At 38.2% G+C, this 21,653-nt stretch overlaps 1 protein-coding gene across 3 annotated transcripts in view; it reads right to left on the bottom strand.

Annotated features, from left to right (window-relative positions):
* Positions 1–21,653, bottom strand: part of TDRD5 (tudor domain containing 5) — a 101,327-nt gene that overhangs the window by 860 nt on the left and 78,814 nt on the right. For all 3 annotated transcript variants that reach the window (XM_043924353.1, XM_043924354.1, XM_043924355.1), the window contains 6 exons: positions 17,816–18,016; positions 17,159–17,317; positions 12,803–12,967; positions 9,809–9,991; positions 8,935–9,075; positions 5,317–5,497 (listed from right to left, as the gene is read on the bottom strand). In XM_043924353.1, the coding sequence (XP_043780288.1) occupies positions 5,317–5,497; positions 8,935–9,075; positions 9,809–9,991; positions 12,803–12,967; positions 17,159–17,317; positions 17,816–18,016 (1,030 nt within the window). The remainder of the gene's footprint in view (positions 1–5,316; positions 5,498–8,934; positions 9,076–9,808; positions 9,992–12,802; positions 12,968–17,158; positions 17,318–17,815; positions 18,017–21,653) is intronic.

The raw sequence follows: 21,653 nt of genomic DNA, 5'->3' as shown, positions 1-21,653 counted from the left end.
AGAAACCAGTCAACAAATGGAAAGGAAATGAGGATGGGGGATCATGCATCGAGATAAATTCTTGTCAGAGTGAGGTCAAAGGAGGAGGAAGGTCAGAGTGAGGTCAAAGATGAGAGGAAAAACATGTATTTGTGAACAAGGAAAGGGAGATCTCTTTCTAGGACATCATAAAAATAAACTGGATATAATTCCAATTCCAGGAAAGAATCCTTAAGCTCTCCTACTTCCTTCCGGCAGTGAGCAAAATAGTGTCCCATAGGCCTTCTCTATTGCCAAAGTCATTCCAATTCCACATCTGCCTGTGTTAAAAACAAAACTGAACAAGACTGTGTTTGCTAAGAAATTCCAAAAACCAGTTATCAGCCATGAAAAGAATTCCTTGGGAATTAGTTTAACTTAGAAGGGTCTTTTCCATGAGATACATTGCTGGGAATTCCAATGCCAAGAGTTCCTAAGAGCAAAGAAGAGGATACGAGGCACCTTGTGTGTGTACTCTGGACCAGGGATACTGAAGGAGCTGGTCTATGAATTGTTTCTTACCTGCCTACAATGGGAGGAGCTGGTGCCAGCACCTAAGCCAACACACTGCTTCCTTCAAGAAGGTCCTGCTTTAGGGAAAAAACTCTAGGTGAGCTAAGCAAAGTGCTGCTGTGTTGTCCATCATCACAAATGCTTCATAGACAAGTACTGGTACGCTGACTACATGCTGAAAAGCATTGCTCTAGACCCTAAAATTACAGACTTCAAAAAAAAAAAAACCTCAGAAAAATCAGGTACAATCCAATATCCTATCCATCTTTCTATCTTTAGCATCTAGTGCACTAGGCGTGTGATATATGTGCCATACATTTGTGATAAATTAAGGAGAATTTGACAGGATATTCTGAACACAACTCTATCAAAGTAAAACTCTGAACACAAGACTATCATTAATGCCCACTGGAGTGGAAAAGAGATGGTGAGTCCTAGTAAAATAATGGGTTTTATATGAAGCTGTTTATGAGTTCAGATTTTAAAAGTTATAAAAATATGAAAGCAGGGACACATGAAAGAATTTAAGAGTGCAACAAAACTTCAGCTTCCAGACATGATGCTAATTAAACCGGGATTGAAAAACAATCTCTCTTGCTTAAAACAACTAGAAAACTGGACAAAATAAATAAAACAACAGCTCTCAGACGTTGATCAACAAGCTTACGTGACAGCAATCCCTGAGAAGTGGGAAACAAATGGAGTAAGCTTTATGAGTGCCTGAGTTCACGGCCAAGATAAAGCCCAGGCTGAAGTACACGGAGGGTGAGTCCACACTGAGCCTGGAGGTCTCACTGCAGTGAGAAGACAGAGCATGGAATTCAAGAAGGCCAAGGACAGAGGAGCCTGGAGGACTACAGTCCACGGGGTCGCAAAGATCGGACACGACTGAGTGACTAAACAACAAAGGTGTCTGGAATTAGTGGGGAAAGTACAAGCGAAAAAGCAGCTAGCTATAGGCAGAGAAGCAGCTGGAGGCCTGCAGAGAGGTCCCTTTGAGGCTCAGGCTAGGGAGTGACCTGGCTCATGCCTGTGAGAAAACCACCAAGGCCAGGGAGAAAACCTATCTGAAAGGAGTAGGCACAACAATCACTGCAGTTTATGTTGGGGCAAAACAGTCTGTGTTCCCTCTAGCTACAGTGTAAAGATACCTGTAGGACATCAAGTCCCATCAATGCCCTCAGAAAGGTACTGCCTAGCAGGGCCAACAGACTAAAGGCTTTTCTAATCAGACAAATGAAATCTAAAATAAATGCAGAAATAGTCAAATCAATTTCAGATAATTTAATTACCCCCAAACAATTGATAGATAGATACTATATACACAGCAGGGAGGGAGGGAAGAAAGGAAGGAAAGAGAGAAGAAAAAGAGATTCAGTCATTCAGTCAACAATCTGTAATTTGCAAAAATAAACTCAAAATGGATTAAAGATCTAAATGTAAGACCAGAAACTATAAAACTCCTAGAGGAGAACACAGGCAAAACACTCTCCGACATAAATCACAGCAGAATCCTCTATGACCCACCTCCCAGAATATTGGAAATAAAAGCAAAAATAAACAAATGGGACCTAATTAAACTTAAAAGCTTTTGCACAACAAAGGAAACTATAAGCAAGGTGAAAAGACAGCCCTCAGAATGGGAGAAAATAATAGCAAACCAAGAAACAAAGGATTAATCTCAAAAATATACAAGCAGCTCCTGCAGCTCAATTCCAGAAAAATAAATGACCCAATCAAAAAATGGGCCAAAGAACTAAACAGACATTTCTCCAAAGGAGACATACAGATGGCTTACAAACACATGAAAAGATGCTCAACATCACTCATTATCAGAGAAATGCAAATCAAAACCACAACGAGGTACCATTACATGCCAGTCAGGATGGCTGCTATCCAAAAGTCTACAAGCAATAAATGCTGGAGAGGGTGTGGAGAAAAGGGAACCCTCTTACACTGTTGGTGGGAACGCAAACTAGTACAGCCACTATGGAGAACAGTGTGGAGATTTCTTAAAAAACTGGAAATAGAACTGCCATATGACCCAGCAATCCCACTTCTGGGCATACACACTGAGGAAACTAGATCTGAAAGAGACATGTGCACCCCAATGTTCATCACAGCTCTGTTTATAATTGCCAGGACATGGAAGCAACCTAGATGCCCATCAGCAGACGAATGGATAAGGAAGCTGTGGTACATATACACCATGGAATATTACTCAGCTGTTAAAAAAGAATTCATTTAAATCAGTTCTAATGAGATGGATGAAACTGGAGCCCATTATACAGAGTGAAGTAAACCAGAAAGATAAAGACCAATACAGTATACTAACGCATATATATGGAATTTAAAAAGATGGTAACGATAACCCAATATGCAAAACAGAAAAAGAGACACAGAAGTACAGAACAGACTTTGGAACTCTGTGGGAGAAGGAGAGGGTGGGATGTTCTGAGAGAACAGCACTGAAACAAGTATACTATCAAGGGTGAAGCAGATCACCAGGCCAGGTTGGATGCATGAGACAAGTGCTCAGGGCTGGTGCACTGGGAAGACCCAGAGGGATGGGATGGGGAAGGAGGTGGGAGGGGGGGGTTCAGGATGGGGAACACATGTAAATCCATGGCTGATTCATGTCAATGTATGGCAAAAACCACTACAATATTGTAAAGTAATTAACCTCCAACTAATAAAAATAAATGAAAAAAAGAAAAAACAACAACAACAAAAAAACAATGTGTAATTTGGTACCTGCCATCCAATAAAAAACTATCAGATGTGCAAAAAAGCAGAAAAATATGACTTGTAATCAAGAGAAAAACCATTTAGTAGAAGCCAGTTCAGAAATGACAGATGACAGAATGCAGAAATGATACATATGCTTGAATCACAAGATAAGGGTATTAAAACAGCTGTCACAAGAACACTCAAAGTATTCAAGAAGTGAATGATGAGTACACTGAGGAGAAAGAGGGGAGATACAAAAAAAAAAAACCCCTAGAGATTATAAATTGAACTTCTGAGATGAAAAATACACCAGAAAGGAAAAGAACATATTAAGCACAGAACAAGAAAAGGTTATATTATGCTCATAGAGAAGGAAACTCAATACTGTTAACACATCACTTCTCCCCAAATTAATCTAGAGATTTTTTTTTAATCTCAATAAAGATTTTAGCAGCCTTTCTGTAGAAATTAAGTTAATCCTAAAATTCATATGGAAAATGACCTGGAATAGTCAAAACAATTAAAAAAAAACAACAAACAAATCTGTATGATTTCAAGACTTATTATAAAGCCACAGAAATCAAGACAGGGGTATAAAGGCTGACCTAATCACAGGAGAACATAATTAAAGTCAGGAAAAAGACCCTCACATACACAACTTATTTGCTTTTGCCAAAGACATCAAGGCAGTTAAATGGAGCAAGAACTGCCTTTTCAATAAATCATACTGGAACAACTGAATACTTATATGTAATCAAAATAAACACTGATCCTTACACCACACACAAAAATTAACAACTGGATCACAGACCTAATGTAAGACCTAAAACTATAGAACTTTTATAAGAAAATGTAAGAGAAAGTTAATTATTTGAGTTAGGAAAGATTTCTAAATAGGACACAAAAAGTTCAAACCATAAAGAAAGAATAATTAACAAATCTGATTTTATCAAAAGGAAAACTTGCTCTTTCAAGAACACTGTTAAGGAAATGAAAACGCAGGCCATATACCTGGAAATATTTGCAATATAAGCATCTGACAAAGGCTTTGTGTCCAGAATGAAGAATTTTTACAAGCCAATAAAAACATAATCCAATAGAAATACACAAATACTTGAACAGGTAATTCAAATGGCACATAGACACAGGAAAACACAGTCAACGTCACTGGTAAACAGGGAAGTATAAATTAAAACCACAATAAGATACCACTACATATCCACTAAAATGGGTAAATTCAAAAGATTGGAGATATAGTATGTTGGCATGAATATAAAACAATCAACAATCAAGTACATTGCTGATGTGAATTACCAAACGGCACAGTCACTTTGGAAAATATTTTGACAGTTCTTAAAAAGCTAAACATGCAGTGAGCATGTGACCCAGCAATTCCACTCCTAGGTACTTAATGAATAGAAATAAAAAATACATGTCTACACAAAGAGCTGAACATTCACAGCGGTTTTACTCATGACCCAAATCTGGAAATAACCCATCATCTGGTGAACAGATAAACAAACTGTCATATGTCCATACTACTGTGTACTACTCAGCAATAAATAAGAAAAAACATTAGACATTGGCAACAACATAGATGAATCTCTAGAACACTGTGCTAAATGAAAGAAGTCAGCCATAAAAACTACATACTGTGATTTCCTTTATATGAAATTCGAGAAAAGAGAAAGTAACATGCCAGAAGCCAACGAGAAGTGAGAGAGAATGACTGCAAAGACACATGAAGCTTTTCAGACTGACAAAAATGTTCTATTACCATAATTGTAGTGCTGCCTACAGGACTGTACACTTCTGTCAGAACTCACAGGATTTCCTACTTAAAAACTGGCAAACTTTAAGGTGCATAAACCTGACCATCTCCCCAAACTGCAGAAAAAAAGAAGAGTGGCAAAGTGAAAAGGAAGAACTAAGTCCAAAAATAACACGAGGATTTGAGACAAACGCTAACGTTTGTAATTTTTCAAGTTATGTTCTGAAAAAGATAAAGTTTTCAGCAACACGGCAAACCACTGCATCTGCCAACTGTCAACCTACCTGGCCCAGAAGTGACCAATGCAGGAGTTGAGGACAGCTGGATTTGCTTTGGTGGAGTCTGAATGCTGCTAGGCTCAAACTGGCCGCTTTCTGCTGACTGCTGTGACTGGATAAGAGAGATGTAGAACTCCTCTAGTTTGGGCAACATGGGAGAATCTGAGGCACTCTTTACATTTGGTTGCTACAGAATGGGGGAAATGGGGCAAAAGCGTGAAAAGTTACTATTAATTTAACAGTAAGAACTATTTTGTTTCCTCATTTATATACAAAAGAATATTTTTGTATCATAAATAAAACTCCCTACTTTTAAGAATCGAGATACTCTCTGGAAAACAAGTCCTTCTCCAACTGAGGGACCATTAATTTAAGAAGTGTTTATTGAACAGGTATTATGAGCAAACATGGTACTCAGGGCTGCTAAACATGGCAGGGAAGGACAGAAATAACATTCCCCGAGCACTCGTTGTCAGGCACAGTGCCAGGCTGTTAGCACATGTTTCTTCACCGAAATATCAAAACATTGTTCTAGGTTAGGTGTCATTGTGTCTTCTGTATTATGGCTTCTTTCACTTAGCAGAAAGCTTTTCGCAAGAGACGGAGCAAGTTATCCAGTGTCAACCAGTAAGGGACAAGGCAGAGATCCAAATTCAGGCTCGCCTATGCACTCTCTGCTCCATCACACCACCTCCCAGTAGATACGACCCCTGTCCCCGAAGAGCTCGTGATTCTCAGCTAGGGAAACAGAACCTGGCCTGTAGGTGCCTGTGAAGGAGGCATTAACTGCGTCTGCAGCATCAACAACACGCTAGGAGAACACACCCGCTTTAAAGGAAGGCTCCTGAGGAGAAGTGACAAAATGGAGTACCAAGAACCAAGGTTTGAGAGGAAAAGATGGAATTCCCAAACAAAGCCTCAATTTGTGCTAAAGTAAATTGCCCAGTTTTAATCAATAGATCCTATATCTTCCGACAGAGCATTGCTGAAATAGTTACAGCCCAGGGTGACTCAGCGCATTTATCTTCTAACTGGCATTAACACAACGAGCTGGGCCACACTAGGAGCTGCCATAATAAACCCACATAAGTGGCTTAGGGCCTGGGATCTGCCTAGAGTAAACTGAAACAAAAATTATACGAATAGAAAATGTAGTTTTGTGTGTTTAGACTGGTGTGTTAAGACATTCAATATCAGCTGGCTTTCCTTTTCTCTTCCATGACAAAAAAGCTTGTTCATTTTTAAACATGGCTGGCAAAGGATATGGCTTATATAATTACATTATATACAAATGGCTGTGCTTCTTTTTTGGGGCAGCAAAAACGAAATCTCTAAAAGCCCACATAGTTACCTTACCATTTAATATGCTACTTCAGGAAAGCAAAGACCTGGATTCAAATTTTTGATTAATTTATGCAACTTCATGTGTGTGCTTTAGTTACCCATTAGGTTTACTCTCTCTTGAAATGAAGCTTTGATGATAATTAGGTAAGTAAACATTAATATGATAAGATTTTATGGCTGGAAATATCATTAGTCAAAATCAGTTTTTGCAGATGGATACCTTAAGGCCCCAAAAGGCAACTTGCTCAAACTTGTGGTAAAGCTTAAGCTCTAAATTATAGAATTCCCAGGCAAGTGTTTTTTTACACTAAGCCCTGCTGCCTATTTTTAGCAGTGTGTCAAAGTATGTGTTAGTTGCTCAGTCGTGTCCGACTCTTTGCAACTCCATGGACTGTAGCCCACCAGGCTACTCTATCCATGGAATTCTCTAGGCAAGAATACTGGAGTAGTTACCATTCCCCTCAGTCAAAATCAGAAATAGTTTTCTAAAAGCTGCATTTTTTCCTTTCCTGATAAATATGATTTTGAAGAAAGACAAATTGCTAAAACACATTTAAGATGCATTCTGACAGTTTTTCACTCTGAAAAAAAGAAAAGAACATGGGTGAATGCCTACTAAATTTGTATGCCACTATGAAAGCAAGTACCTGTGGGCAGTTTAAGCACGTAAGTGAAAAGTTAAGAGTCTCTTCCTCCACACAGCAGTTTAGAGCACTGCTGTTCAAAGTGTGATTCACCACCAAGCAGCGTTAGCATCACCTGGAAGCTTCTAAGACATGGAGAACTTTAGTCCCCAGCCCAGTTCTGCTCAATCAAAATCTGCAGTCTCACAAGATTCTCAGGTGATCGCTATGAACAGTGTAGTTCAAGAAGCATTGCTCTGCCAGATTCTCGCTCTGTAGTTATCAAAGACTCCTTAATGGTTGTCTGAAAATATACCCTTACGGGACCAGAGGTTAGTGGCAACTTTCAAGAAATATGTTCATGATTTATAAAACATTAACACATGTAATCAAAAGCACAGCCCCAAACCACAATAACATAAAACTTCATGCCCACTAGGATGGCTATAATTTTAAAAATTAGATAATAACAAGTGCCGGCAAAGATGTGGACCAAATTGGAACACTCTTAGATTGCTGGTGGGAATATAAAATGGTGCAACTGCTTAGAACAGTCTGGCATTTCCTCAAAATACTAAACATAGAGTTACCACGTATGTGTATGTGTGCTTAGTCACTTTAGTCATGTCCTACTCTTCATGACCCTATGAACTGTAGCCCACCAGGCTCCTCTGTCCATGGGACTTCCCAGGCAAGAATACTGGAGGGGGCTAGCCATTCCTCTCTCCAGAGGATCCTCCCAACCCAGGGATCAAACCCACATCTCCTGTGTCTCCTACACTGCAGGTGTATTCTTTACTGCTGAGCCACTGGGGGGTGGGATGGGGTGGGGTGGGAGGGGCTAGATTTATTACCACAGAACCTAGTAATTCAACTCCTGGGTATATACCTAAGAAAACTGAAAACATACGTCCATGTAGAAACACATACACACACGTCACAGCAGCATTATTCATAATAGCAGAAAAGCAGAAATAACTCAAATGTCCATCAGCTGATGCATGAATAAACAAAGCAAAAAACTTTATCTTAAAACTAGATCTGTGCTTTAAGAAACCTACATTTACGACACAGACTGTTTTATGTGATACAGCATACTTTATCAATAATCTCATGCAAAGTAATCACATTCTGCAGAAAATATATCACTCAGAAGGTTCATCTTCCACGACTCTGCTTTTTTAACAAGTCTAGACATGATGTCCTTCATTTTCAGTGTACTGCACAAAAGTACAGAGACCATTAGCCAAATTTCATGATTCACACAAATTATCCTTCTATTTTCAGGATGCTCATAATATATTTGAGAAACACAAAACAAATGGATTTTATTCCAGGGTTAGTGCTTTCTACTAAAGCAACAAAACAGAAAAAACTAGCCTAGATAATTGGGCAGCTACAGAACTTAAAATGTATGGCTAAGTAAAAATACCTGTTTTCTCTATCCCTAATGTTTCATCAATCTTCTAATTCTAGGCTCAGAATTTTCTATGAATAACTATAGTAAGATAACTGAATTTAATTTTTAAATAAACATACATTTTTACGTACATGTATTCTACCAAATGCTAAGATCATTCACCAGAATCTCACCTTCTAAAATTGAAAGCACTTCCTCAAAAAAACCTTGTCACGGTAACACTCATTAGACACTTACCTTCTGAACCCTGGCTGTGTCAATATGTTTTTCTTGACCACCCAGTCCTTCTGGTATTTGAACTTCTTTCATTCCATTCACAAGGCCTGAAGGCTGCCATGAATCATCCCATATATCTTTGGGTGTAGAAAAACACCAATCCTACAGAGAAAAAAAATACTGTGATACTAAACCGAGATACAGTGCCACATGATTCATATGGAGGATAACCTGGGCAAGGCAAAGGCAAAGAGGTAGTGTATGCTAACTAAACAAGAAAAGATATTTATTAACTTTCTTATCAATGTGAGTTTTCCCTCTTGCTTTACTGGTCCATACTCAACACACTGAATTCCTTTGAACACACAGATCTCATAAAAGTGTAGTATCACCTTTAATACATTCTTCATGGCTAGTTGATTTTTCTAATCATTCAGTATTAAAATGGCACAAATAACAAGCAGAAACTTAAGTGTTGATGTATCTTCTTTCTGATAGCCAGGGTGATATAAATTAAAATTTAAATATATAGGGTCCAATATTAGTAAATATACTCAGATCCAGACATTACAAGGTTAAAGCAACAAAAATTAAATTAGGGAAAACACTTTATTTCTAGTTTCTAAGACCCTGACTAGGTGCCAACAATAAAACAAAAATCATAATGACTGATAGGGTAGATAGACACAATATGTCCATGGTTTATTCTCCCCTGTTTCATCCTGTCTCCCTCCCTAACAGTGTCTTCTTTGCAGGGAGGAAGGGGCCAGGAAATGCATTCTTCTGAATTACTGTCTGAGAAATCCTCATGAAATGCAGAATGTACAGCTTTACTGAGGCTTGGGTAATTACATTAACAGTAATGATTTTCTTTATGTTTTTCCAAGGATCTAACCTTCTGTGGCAATTCTTTACGTGATGAATATGGTTTCTTTCCACCAAGGCTTGAGGTAAATAAGTGAGAGGCAGCACCACTTTCTTTTCCCATTTTAGCCTGCAAAGGTAACCAGTTCTCATCCCAAATATCATCACCTATGGTTACTGACTCCAGGCAAGGCATTCCAGTGGGGATCTCATCCTAGGAAACAAAGAAGAACTTTAATTTATTGTTCCTATATGAATACATTTTGATGTTTAGGTTTACAATTTTTCCTGACTCTGGGTAAAGATGGCAGTTTGAATATGCAATTCATTATGCTCTCCCCTTCTGACATAGCACCAAAATAAAATAGATTCAAGGTATAAACTTATAGTCAAAGAGAAATAAGAGGGGAAAACATCACCTATGTTCTGGATACAGGAAATCAGACAAGGTACAACTTATTAAGTAGTCCTGAGAAAGTGTAATCCTGAGCTTTCAGGAGGAAAATCTGAGAAGCAACCCAACTTATACCATAAATACTGCAAAAGTTCAGGAACTACTACTATGAAGTTTTTTGGAATTGAGGGTATAAAGTGAGAATGAAAACAAGAGCAACTCATTTAATGTCAGCTCATGAGGCTCAATACCAGAAAAACAAACAATCCAATCAAAAAGGGTGCAGAAGACCTAAACAGACATTTCTCCAAAAAAGACAAGACATATGGCTAATAAACACAAGAAAAGATGTTCAACATTGCTCACTATCAGAGAAACGCAAATCAAAAACTACAGTGAGGCATCACACTGGTCAGAATGGCCATCATCAAAAAGTCTACAATGGTTCAGCATCAGTTTTGCAAGAAATGTTAAAGGGACTTCTTAAAGCAGAAAAGATCACAACTAGACATATAAAAATTATAAGAAAAATCTCAATGGTAAAAGCAAACATATGGTAAAGGTAATAGATCAACTACTTATAAAGCTAAGAATAACTTATAACAACTACCTATAAAGGAAAGTTAAAAGTAAAATTGTCTATATCTACAATAAGTAGTTAAGAGATACATAAAACAAAAAGATATAAAATATGATGTCAAAAAATATTTTAAAATTCAATAAAGCATAGTCTTTCCAACAAATAGCACTAAAACCACTGAACATCCATAACCTTAACCTAAATCTCACCCCTTATACTAAAATTAAATCAAGATGTTTTGAAACTGAAAACACAGTACATAAAAGAAAAAAAAATGATGTACTTTGTCAAAATTAAAAACCTTTCCTATATGGAAGACACCATTAAGAGAATGAAGCTACAAGTGGGAGAAACTATTTGAAAATCACAAATCCGACAAAGGGCTATCCGGAACATATCCAGAACATATCAAGAATACTCAAAACCCAATAGTAAGAAAACAAACAACTCATTCAAAAAATGGGCAAGAGACTTTAACTGGCATTTCACCAAGAAATACATGTGGATGGCAAATAAGCACATGATAAGATGGTCAGTATCACAGTCATCAGGGAAATGCAGATTAAAACCACACTGTCATACTACTATTGCACACCTATGAAAATGGTTAAAAATAAAAATTCCTGACAATATCAAGTGCTGATAAGATATGGAACAACTGGAACTCATATACTGCTGATAGGAATGCAAAATGGTACAGCCAGTCTGTAAAAATCTGGCATACATTTACCACATGAACCAGCAATCCGACTCTTGATTATGTTTATTAAAAAGCCTGTACATGAATATTGATAGAAGATCCATTCATACCAAAATATAGAAGATCAGTTCATACACTAAATAACCATAATGTCTTTCAATGGATGCATGGATATACAAACTGTGATATATCCATACCATACTACTCATCATCAACAGAAATGAACTATTGATACATGCAATGATTTAAATGAAGGTACTGTGCTGAATCAAAGAAGTTTCTATTGGGAAGTTACATAGCACATGATTCCACTTAACTGACAGTCCTGAAAAGGTAAAATTATGGAGACAGAAAACAGAAATGCTTGCTAGGATTAGGGATTTGGGGAGATGTGATTATAAAGGAGTAGCATCAGGGAGTTTTTTCAGATGATGGAACCATTCTGCATCCTGATTATCGTGGTGGTTACATAAATCTATACATGTATTAAAATTGATAGGACAGTACCCCGAGTACAAAGTCAATTGCTTACTGTATATTCACTTAGAAAGAAGTATTAACACCAGAGAAAATAAAAGTTATGCAGGAAAGGAAAACCTGACATCACATATTACTTAACTGTATATAGCATTTACAGAGTCACAATAACAAAATATTGAATGAATGGTGACCTAATGGAAAGTTTGACATATTAGTAAGACGATGAGAGAACAGAAAGGATATTTTTGTCTGGGGTGGGGGACAAGAGATGAAAGAGAACTAAACCTTCATCTCTCATGCTGGGAAGGCCATACATATGTAAAACTGAAAAATAAGGAAATAACAATATAAGCATGCTATTTAATGAAAGAAATAGAGACAAATTCCAAAAGAAGACATTAAAAGAAATGAAAATGATTGCTCTGTGAAATAGGAAATGAAGGGGAAGGGGTTATGGGGAACTCTAAGCTGTGCGTACATAAACATTCGATTTTTTCTTATTTTTTTTTGAAAAAAAAAAGAAAAAAGCTGTGAGCACATGGACATTTGATTAAAATATGTCCTCCAAAGAGAGCTGTCAAACATTTTTCTTGATGGGTCTTCCTAATACTATATATCAATACTACTTTCTAATCACAGCATAATTCTTCAAAATTGCCCAGGAGTCAGATAATGGCTTTTCTTTTTTCTGATCGAGGCTACATTGCTGAAACTTTGGTCTTGGTGATTGCTGAAGAGTTTGTAATTCATCTGTGGGAGATGCTCTGATGGCACCACAATGAATACGTCATAAAGAGCTATCTTACTTCAGTCTCCTTCACTTATGAATTTATTAATTACATTTTTAAAAAGCTATATCCCCTTTTCCTACCTCATTTTCTTCTTTCAGATCCTTTAGCTCTGGGATGGACCACTTTGAATCTTCTTCAGAGCTCTTATCTTGTATTTTCAAAGAATTTAATTTAGAATCCTTTAATGGCTCCTCTGAGGTGACTGATCTAAGGTGACTGAAAGTCTTTTCATCATTAATATCTTGCTAGTAGATAAAAAAGAGAAATTATTTTTGTTTCTATAGTAATGCTGTTTCCAAAATTTACACACCTATAAATTCTGGGGGCAATTTTTCACTATGGTTCATGCATATGCAACATTATTTTCTAACTTTATGCACTGACCCTAGGCATTCCCGTCCTGTTAAATTAGTTCAGACCAAGGGGTTCCCAGGCGGTGCAGTGGTTAAGAATCTGCCTGCCAATGCAGGAGACATAAGAGACACGGGTTCAATCCAGGGTCAGGAAGATCCCCTGGAGGAGGAAATGGCAAACCACTCCAGTATTCTTGCCTGGAGAATCCCATGGACAGAGGAGCCTGTGGCTACACTCCATTGGGTCGCAAAAAGTTGGACACAACTGAGGACGCATGCACCGGTTAACAATCATTGAGTACATATTATGTAATGTGTACAGGGTAGCTCTGTGGGTATAAAGATGAATGCAACAGGGGCCCAGCTCTAAGAGCTCAAATATAGCATGAAGATACACAATCAGATAATCACAGCACAACCTTCATGTAGAGCCAACACAGAGATGTCACACTGACCAAAACAATACTGGAGGAGGAAGATGTCTGAGAACATGTAATAAAGGAGATAAATCAAACTGTTAGGATGCCTAAAAGAAAAGCAAGGATTAGAGGGAATCAGATGTATAGAGGGGCTTCCCTGCTGGCTCAGCGGTAAGGAATCCGTCTGCCAATGCAGGAGACACGGGTTTGATCCCTGAGTTGGGAAGATCCCCTGGAGAAAGAAATGGCGACCCATTCCAGTATTCTTGCCTGGAGAATCCCATGGACAGAGAGGAGCCTGGTGGGCTATAGTCCACGGGGTCACAAAATAATTGGATATGACTTAGTGACTAAAAAATAACAAGGTGTTTAGAGGTAGGTTTATGTGTGTATGTAGCATGTGGGAGTCTTGATATGTTAAAATACAGGCTGGGGTACAATAGAGAAGCTTTAGGCCTTATCTCTTTGCAGAAAAGATGGCCTTATTTCATTTTCAGGACTTAACTATGATTAAAGACATCAACACAGTGATGATAAGATATTCTAAAAACTCTTAAGGCTGAAAATTCAATTCCCTATTTAAGAATCAGGAAACATAACTTCTAATCAAGTAATAAGGATTAACAAAAATTCAGATTTCAGAAAGTTTGACAGGTTAAACAAGCCCAATTAATTTTAACTAGCTTTAAACTAAAATGAAATCTAAAACGTTGATATTGCTTTAAACGTGTAGCAGTAAACATTCATACACATTTTTCAGAGTAGGTTAATCTCCCAGTAGTCAAATGCTCTTTTGAAAAAAATTTTTTATTGAAATATAATTGATTTACAATGTTGTGTTAGTTTCAGGGGTACAGCAAAATAGCCTTTCCTTTTTATCTTTTCTAAAAATGCAAGTCCACTAACAAAACAACGTTATCCCTATAATTTAAAAAGTCAGATATATAAAACATACTTACGAAACAATATTTTCATATTTTACTCAAAGAAAAAAGCTTTGTTGTGTCCGGAAAAAATAAATTTGGGGACTCTCAAACTGAGCCCAACCTATATTTTTAGCTCAGTACTTATTGCCATGAGGCATATGAGAGACTTCGAAGACATGTCTATTTATTTGCTCATTTGTTGAAAAGTCATTTAACTTATTATTTACTAATGTGCTTCACTTTACATATATGTAAAATGGGGATCTTAAAGAAACAACCTGGTAAAGTGGTTGTGAAGATTAAATTAACGAGTACATGCAAGTACTCAGAACAGCACCTGCCACACAGTACAAGTCCAGTGTCACTGTGATCTTTTTATCACGATGGTGCGATCACTCAACTAGAGTCAGACATCCTGGAGTCCAAAGTCAGGTGGGCCTTAGGAAACATCACTACCAACATAGCTAGTGGAGCTGATGGAATTTCAGTTGAGCTATTTCAAATCCTGAAAGATGATGCTGTGAAAGTGCTGCACTCAATATGCCAGCAAATTTGGAAAACTCAGCAGTGGCCACAGGACTGGAAAAGGTCACTTTTCATTCCAATCCCAAAGAAAGGAAATGCCAAAGAATGCTCAAACTACCGCACAATTGCACTCATCTCACACACTAGCAAAGTAATGCTCAAAATTCTCCAAGCCAGGCTTCAACAGTATGTGAACCGTGAACTTCCAGATGTTCAAGCTGGTTTTAGAAAAGGCACAGGAACTAGAGATCAAACTGCCAACATCCACTGGATCATTAAGAAAGCCAAGAGAGTTCCAGAAAAACATCTGCTTCTACTTTATTGACTATACCAAAGCCTTTGACTGTGTGGATCACAACAAACTGGGGAAAATTGATCAAGAGATGGGAATACCAGACCACCTGACCTGTCTCCTGAGATATCTGTATGCAGGTCAATAAGCAACAGTTATATCTGGACATGGAACAACAGACTGGTTCCAAATACGAAAAGGAGTATGTCAAGGCTGTATATTGTCACCCTGTTTATTTAACTTATATGTAGAGTACATCATGAGAAACGCTGGGCTGGAGGAAGCACAAGCTGGAATCAAGATTGCCGGGAGAAATATCAATAACCTCAGATGTGCAGATGACACCACCCTTATGGCAGAAGGCAAAGAAGAACTAAAAAGCCTCTTGATGAAAGTGAAAGAGGAGAGTGAAAAAGTTGGGTTAAATTTCAACTTCAGAAAACTAAGATTACGGCATCTGGTCCCATCATTTCATGGGAAATAGGTGTGGAAACAGTGACAAACTTTATTTTTTTGGGCTCGAAAATCACTGCAGATGGTGATTGCAGTCATGAAATTAAAAGACGCTTGCTCCTTGGAAGAAAAGCTATGACCAACCTATACAGCGTATTAAAAAGGAGAGACATAATTTTGCCAACAAAGGTCCATCTAGTCAAAGCTATGGTTTTCCCAGTAGTCATGTATGGATGTGAGAGTTGGATCATAAAGAAAAATGAGTGCCCAAGAATTGATGCTTTTGAACTGTGGTGTTGGAGAAGACTCTTGAGAGTCCCTTGGACAGCAAGGAGATCCAACCAGTCCATCCTAAAGGAGATCAGTCCTGAATATTCATTGAAAGGACTGATGCTGAAGCTGAAACTCCAATACTCTGGCCACCTGATGCGAAGAACTGACTCATCTGAAAAGACCCTGATGCTGGGAAAGATTAAAGGCAGGAGGAGAAGGGGATGACAGAGGATGAGATGGTTGGATGGCATCACTGACTCAATGGACATGAGTTTCCGCAAACTCTGGGAGTTGGTGATGGACAGGGAAGCCTGGTGTGCTGCAGTCCATGGGGTTGCAAAGTGTTGGACACAACTGACCAACTGAACTGAACTGTGGTATGGAATAATACATAATAATATTATTGTTATTGCTGTAGGTAGGAGTTGCCATGAGGTTACAGCAAAGTTAGAAATGAGAACACTTCAAAAACATCTCAAGTGTGGAGAGGGAAGAAAAAATAGCATTTGGATCCATGCAGGTAAGGTCACAACTGCACCAAGGTGGTGGCAGAATTCAGTATATGAGAGAAATTATGCAGGAAAAATCATGGCTGAAATCAAGGTTTAGACCAGCAAATGATGAGAGAAAAGGTAACTGTTGAGATTACAGTGTAGTTTCCAAACTTCCCCACGTTTGCAAATGCCTCAGTTTCCTCATTGCTAAAATAAGGTTAATTATAGTCACTACAACTTCCCTGGTTAGCTCAGCTGGTAAAGAATCCACCTGCAATGCAGGGACCCTGGTTCAATTCCTGGGTCGGGAAGATCCTCTGGAGAAGAGATAGGCTACCCACTCCAGTATTCTTGGGCTTCCCTGGTGGCTCAGATGGCAAAGAATCCACCTGCAATGCAGGAGACCGGGGTTTGATCCGTGGGTTGGGAAGATCCCCTGGAGGAGGGCATGGCAACCCACTCCAGTATTCCTGCCTGGAGAATCCACATGGACAGAGGAGCTGGGTGGGATACAGTCCATGGGGTTGCAAAGAGTCGGATATGACTGAGCAACTAAGCACATAGTCACTACATCACAAGCATTTTATGAGTATTAAATAATATATTTAAAGTGCCTTTTATAGTGTTTGGCATACAGTAAGTACTCATTAAATATTAACAATTATAAAAAGAATATGACAATATTTGCAAAAACCTCTTACCAGGGTATATAAGTCACTCTCTTTTGATTGTGGACTGATCTCTCGGTCTTCATTAAAATAGTGCTGCTGGGAAGAATAGCCCAGCTCTTTCAGGACAATGTCCTCAGGCCTCACACTGGATTTAGTGTATAAAGCTAAAGGGTTGAGGTCTCTGAAACCCTAGAATAAGAAAAAGGAGGAGGAAGAGTTTAGTTTCTCAGAAAAAAAATGGAAACAGCACTCCATAATCCTCAAATGTTGTGGAAATGTATTATCTTCTAAAATTTAATAGAATTTTTCCCATACTGATAGTGCCTGCTAGCCACAAAAATGATCAACACCAATATTAATGGTGATGTAGACACTGCTATCAATAATTAGAAAATAAGAAAGTGTTGCTCTTCTCTAAGAAAACTTCAGAGAGTCAAATACTTGAGGGTAAGACAGAATCCTCCATTATTTAAAATAAAAGCACTCACATTCTAAGAGACAATAAGCCAAATGTAGTTTTCTGTGGTCATGTGAAAATTAAGAAAGTGCTGTGCATTCAGTAAGCCAGGCATCTCACAGATGTCTCTTAAAGAATCAATCAAATAACCTTCTGTATTAAATTCTCTTATACCTTGAAGGGTTGAGATTAAACAAAATACATTACAAAATACATTCAGACTGCTCCACCTTAGAAGGGACATTTTCTCGGCATACAATAGCATGACCCTCTGTCCTCAAAACATGGTGGAAATAGACATCTTCATTTGAGGATGTATCACACAGGAAAATGTTCAGGATCCCATCTACATATTCATCCACTACCCCTACTAATGGCTTCAAACCACACAACTTCTGGAACTGCAAAATAGCTCTGGGTGTCCAATGTTCCTGAAATACAATCAAGATATGAGATTCAGATGACAGCTTCAAACATCATTTATAAAAACCAAACCACAAATTACAAGTGAATTCCTAACGAACTAAAGATTTTAGTGGAAAAATCAAACCATGAAAATATCAGAATAACACAAGGATATTTATGATTTGGGGATGATAAAAGGTAGAATAAAGGAAAAATTATGAAAATGCGATTATGGGAAAAACTTATCTTAATGTGATGAAAAACTTCCATGTTTGGAAACGATTGGGTTAAATTATTGGACCAACCCTCCCACAGAAACTAAAAATTTTAGATAAAATATTTTTAAAACATGTCCAAAAAACATCAGAGAGCTAACAAAAGAGTAACAAATTAACAGGTCAAAGTTAAAGGGAAAGTGGCAACTCTTTTTGTCTTAAGGTTATCTGTTAATCCAGGCTAATCTGAACTTTGGTTTCAATGATTTTACAGGTCAGAGGACAGAAATTCAAGCCAGTATCCACCCATGATAGGGAGTGGAGAGGAGTTTATTAAGTTGAGTCCCTAGGGATACATGCTCAGACTAAGGCAAAAAAAAAAAATAAATTAGCCTTCACATGGATTTGCAGCTCAATTTTCACATCAACTGGGTGGTACACAAATCTTCAGGTTGTTCATTTAAATTAACATGGTTCTAGACTGCTAGGTACCTGGCAGAAGAGAATGTAAATCTTTCTGGAGGCAGGCAAACTCAATCTATATTCCAACCAATTTTACAAAAATTTTTTAAAAAGTCAACGAGCAGGACATAGGCAAAGATAAAAAGTATATAAAGAGACAATGAATCACAAATAACAATATAACTAATACAAAACCTCAGAAACTTTAGATATCTGAATTTCCAGAGGAATTACAAAACAACTAAACTTACTACATGTAAAAACAAACAAAAAATGAAATTAACTTGAAAGCTTCTGCAGAGATCTGAAATCTATTAAAAATCGATCTAGCAGAATTAAATCAAGAGAACTTTTAGAAAGTAAAAATGTAATAATATTAGAATTAGAAAGTAAAAATAGAGTAATAATAATCAAAAGTAAAACCCTAATATGTGTATTCAATAACAGATTAGGTAGAAATAAAAAATAAACAGCTATGGCTGATTCATTTTAATGTCTGACAGAAAACAAAATTCTGTAAAGCAATTATCCCTCGATTAAAAAATAAATTTTTAAAAAATTAGTAAACTGGAAGATAATTTAGAAAAATTATCCAGAATGCAACACAGAAAACAGAAATGTATATAGACTACAGAAGAGAGGTTAAAAGATATGGAAGGTAAACTGAAAAGGTTTAACATATTTTTAATTATGGTTCTACAAAATGAGAGAAACGGGGGGGGGGGGGCTATAAATATGAATATAGGGAAAAGATAGTAACTGAGGAGATAATGGCTAAGAATTAGCCAGATTTAATGAAAAGTAACAATGCACAGATAAAAATTCCAATGAACCACAAAGCAGGATAAATAAGAATAAATCGACACATAAACATATTAAAAATGAAGAACACAGTTTTCAGACTTCAGAAACATGGCAGAGTGGTAAAGACTACCATTGTCTCTCCCCTTCAATCTATATCCAGTGAAACATCCACAACTCAAAAAACGTACTTCTGCCCAGCACAACAGGGCACTGCAGAATTCCACACATCTGCACACCCAAAGGGGGATGGACTGAAATGCACAGAGGAGCGGGGCAACTGCAGAGTCCATGCTGGCAACCTGGCCCTCTGAATGAGGCGGTGGAACACACAGCTTCAGAGAAACTGGTAGCCACAAGGAAGGCGGTGCGCCCAACTGTGGCCGCCTGACCGCTCCTGGCACCCACGGCCTCAGGCAGGAGCAGCAGTGGGGCCTGGGGCCCCGGCCCTCCAGCATCCAAGGCGCCCACAGCCCCGCCTGCACCCTCTTCATCACCTTTCCCCACAGCAGGTCCTGGGCCTCAAGGGGAGCCCTAACACAAGGAAAGAGCCCACCATCCAGATGACAACAGCGGCTACGGCAGAAGCAAGGCAGCAAAGACCCTGGTGGCACAAAAAGCAGTGACAAATGAGGCGTGGAGCCACACCTCTTACAGGGAAGGTGGCGGCTGGAAAGGGCCAACTCTCAAATAAAACCAGAGGCAGCGCAGGTTAAAGAAACCCAAAACTTAAATGGTTGCGCCACCTACTGGAGGAAATCAAACTCCTACTCTGTCATTCAAAACCGGCTCAGGAATACTTCATCAAACAACACGAAGACTCACAGCAACACTGTACCACAAAAAGACAATGACAATTCTCCAGAAACCAAAGTTATAGAATATTTCAATTTAACTGTTAAAGAATTCAAGATAGCTGTTGTGAAGAAATTCAATGAGCAGTGAGAAAGGCAGTTTAATGAGCTCATGAATAAAATTAATGAACAGAAGGAATATTTCACCAAAGAGATTGAAACTAAAAAGAAAGAACCAAACAGGACTTTCTTGGTGGTCCAGTGGTTAAGACTCCACCTGCCAATGCAGGGGACATGGATTTGATCCCTGGTCCAGGAAAATCCCACATGCTTCAAGGGCAACTAAGCCTGTGGGCCACAACACTGAGCCCTCATGCAACCACTGAAGCCTGTGCAGCCTAGGGCCCATGCTCTGCAACAAGAGAAGCCACAGCAATGAGAAGCCCACATACTGCAACTAGAGCATAGACCACTGTCTTACACCATACACACAAATTAACTCAAAATGGACTAAAGGTGTAAATGCAAGTGAAAGTCACTCAGTAGTGTCTGACTCTTTGTGACCCTATGGACTATACAGTTCTGGAGTTCTCCAGGCCAGAATACTGGAGTGGGTAGCCTTTCCCTTCTCCAGGGGATCTTCCCAACCCAGGGATCAAACCCAGGTCTCCCGCATTGCAGGCAGATTCTTTTTCAACTGAGCTATCAGGGAAGCCCAAGACTAAATCTAAGACCTGAGACTAAATAAAGCTCCTAGAAGAAAACACAGGCAGTATGCTCTTTGACATCGGTCTTAGTGATCTCTCTTTAGATATGTCTCCACAGGCAAGGAAAACAAAAGCAAAACTAAAACTAAATAAAAGGGACTACATCAAGCTAAAAAGCTTTTGCACAGCAAAGGAAACTAGCACTACAACAAGACTGTCTACCAAATAGGAGAAGATTTTTGCTAATGATATATCTGATAAGAGGTTAATATCCAAAACACATAAAGAACTCATACAACTCAACAACAAAAACAGTCTGGTTTGAAAATGGGTAAAGAAACTGAAGAGACATTTTCCAAAGACAACATGCTAAAGGCCAACAGGTACATGAAAAGATGCTCAACAGCACTAATTATTATGGAAACGCAAATCAAACCCACAATTTGACAGCACGTTACACCTGTAACAATGGCAATTATCAAAAAGGTAAGAAATAGAAGTGTTGGCAATGATGTGGAGAAAAGGGAACTCTCATATACAGTACTGGTGAGAATGTAAATTGGTGGACAGACAGAGACGGTATGGAGATACCTCCAAAAATTAAGTATAGAACTACTATATGATCTAGCTATCTCACTTCTGGGTATTTATCCAAAGAATATGAAAACACTAATCTGAAAATAT

This window comes from Cervus elaphus, chromosome 14, assembly GCF_910594005.1.
Source record: "Cervus elaphus chromosome 14, mCerEla1.1, whole genome shotgun sequence".
Lineage (NCBI taxonomy): Eukaryota > Metazoa > Chordata > Mammalia > Artiodactyla > Cervidae > Cervus > Cervus elaphus.
Note: the sequence above shows the minus strand (reverse complement) of the source record. Positions and strands in the feature narration are given on the sequence as shown.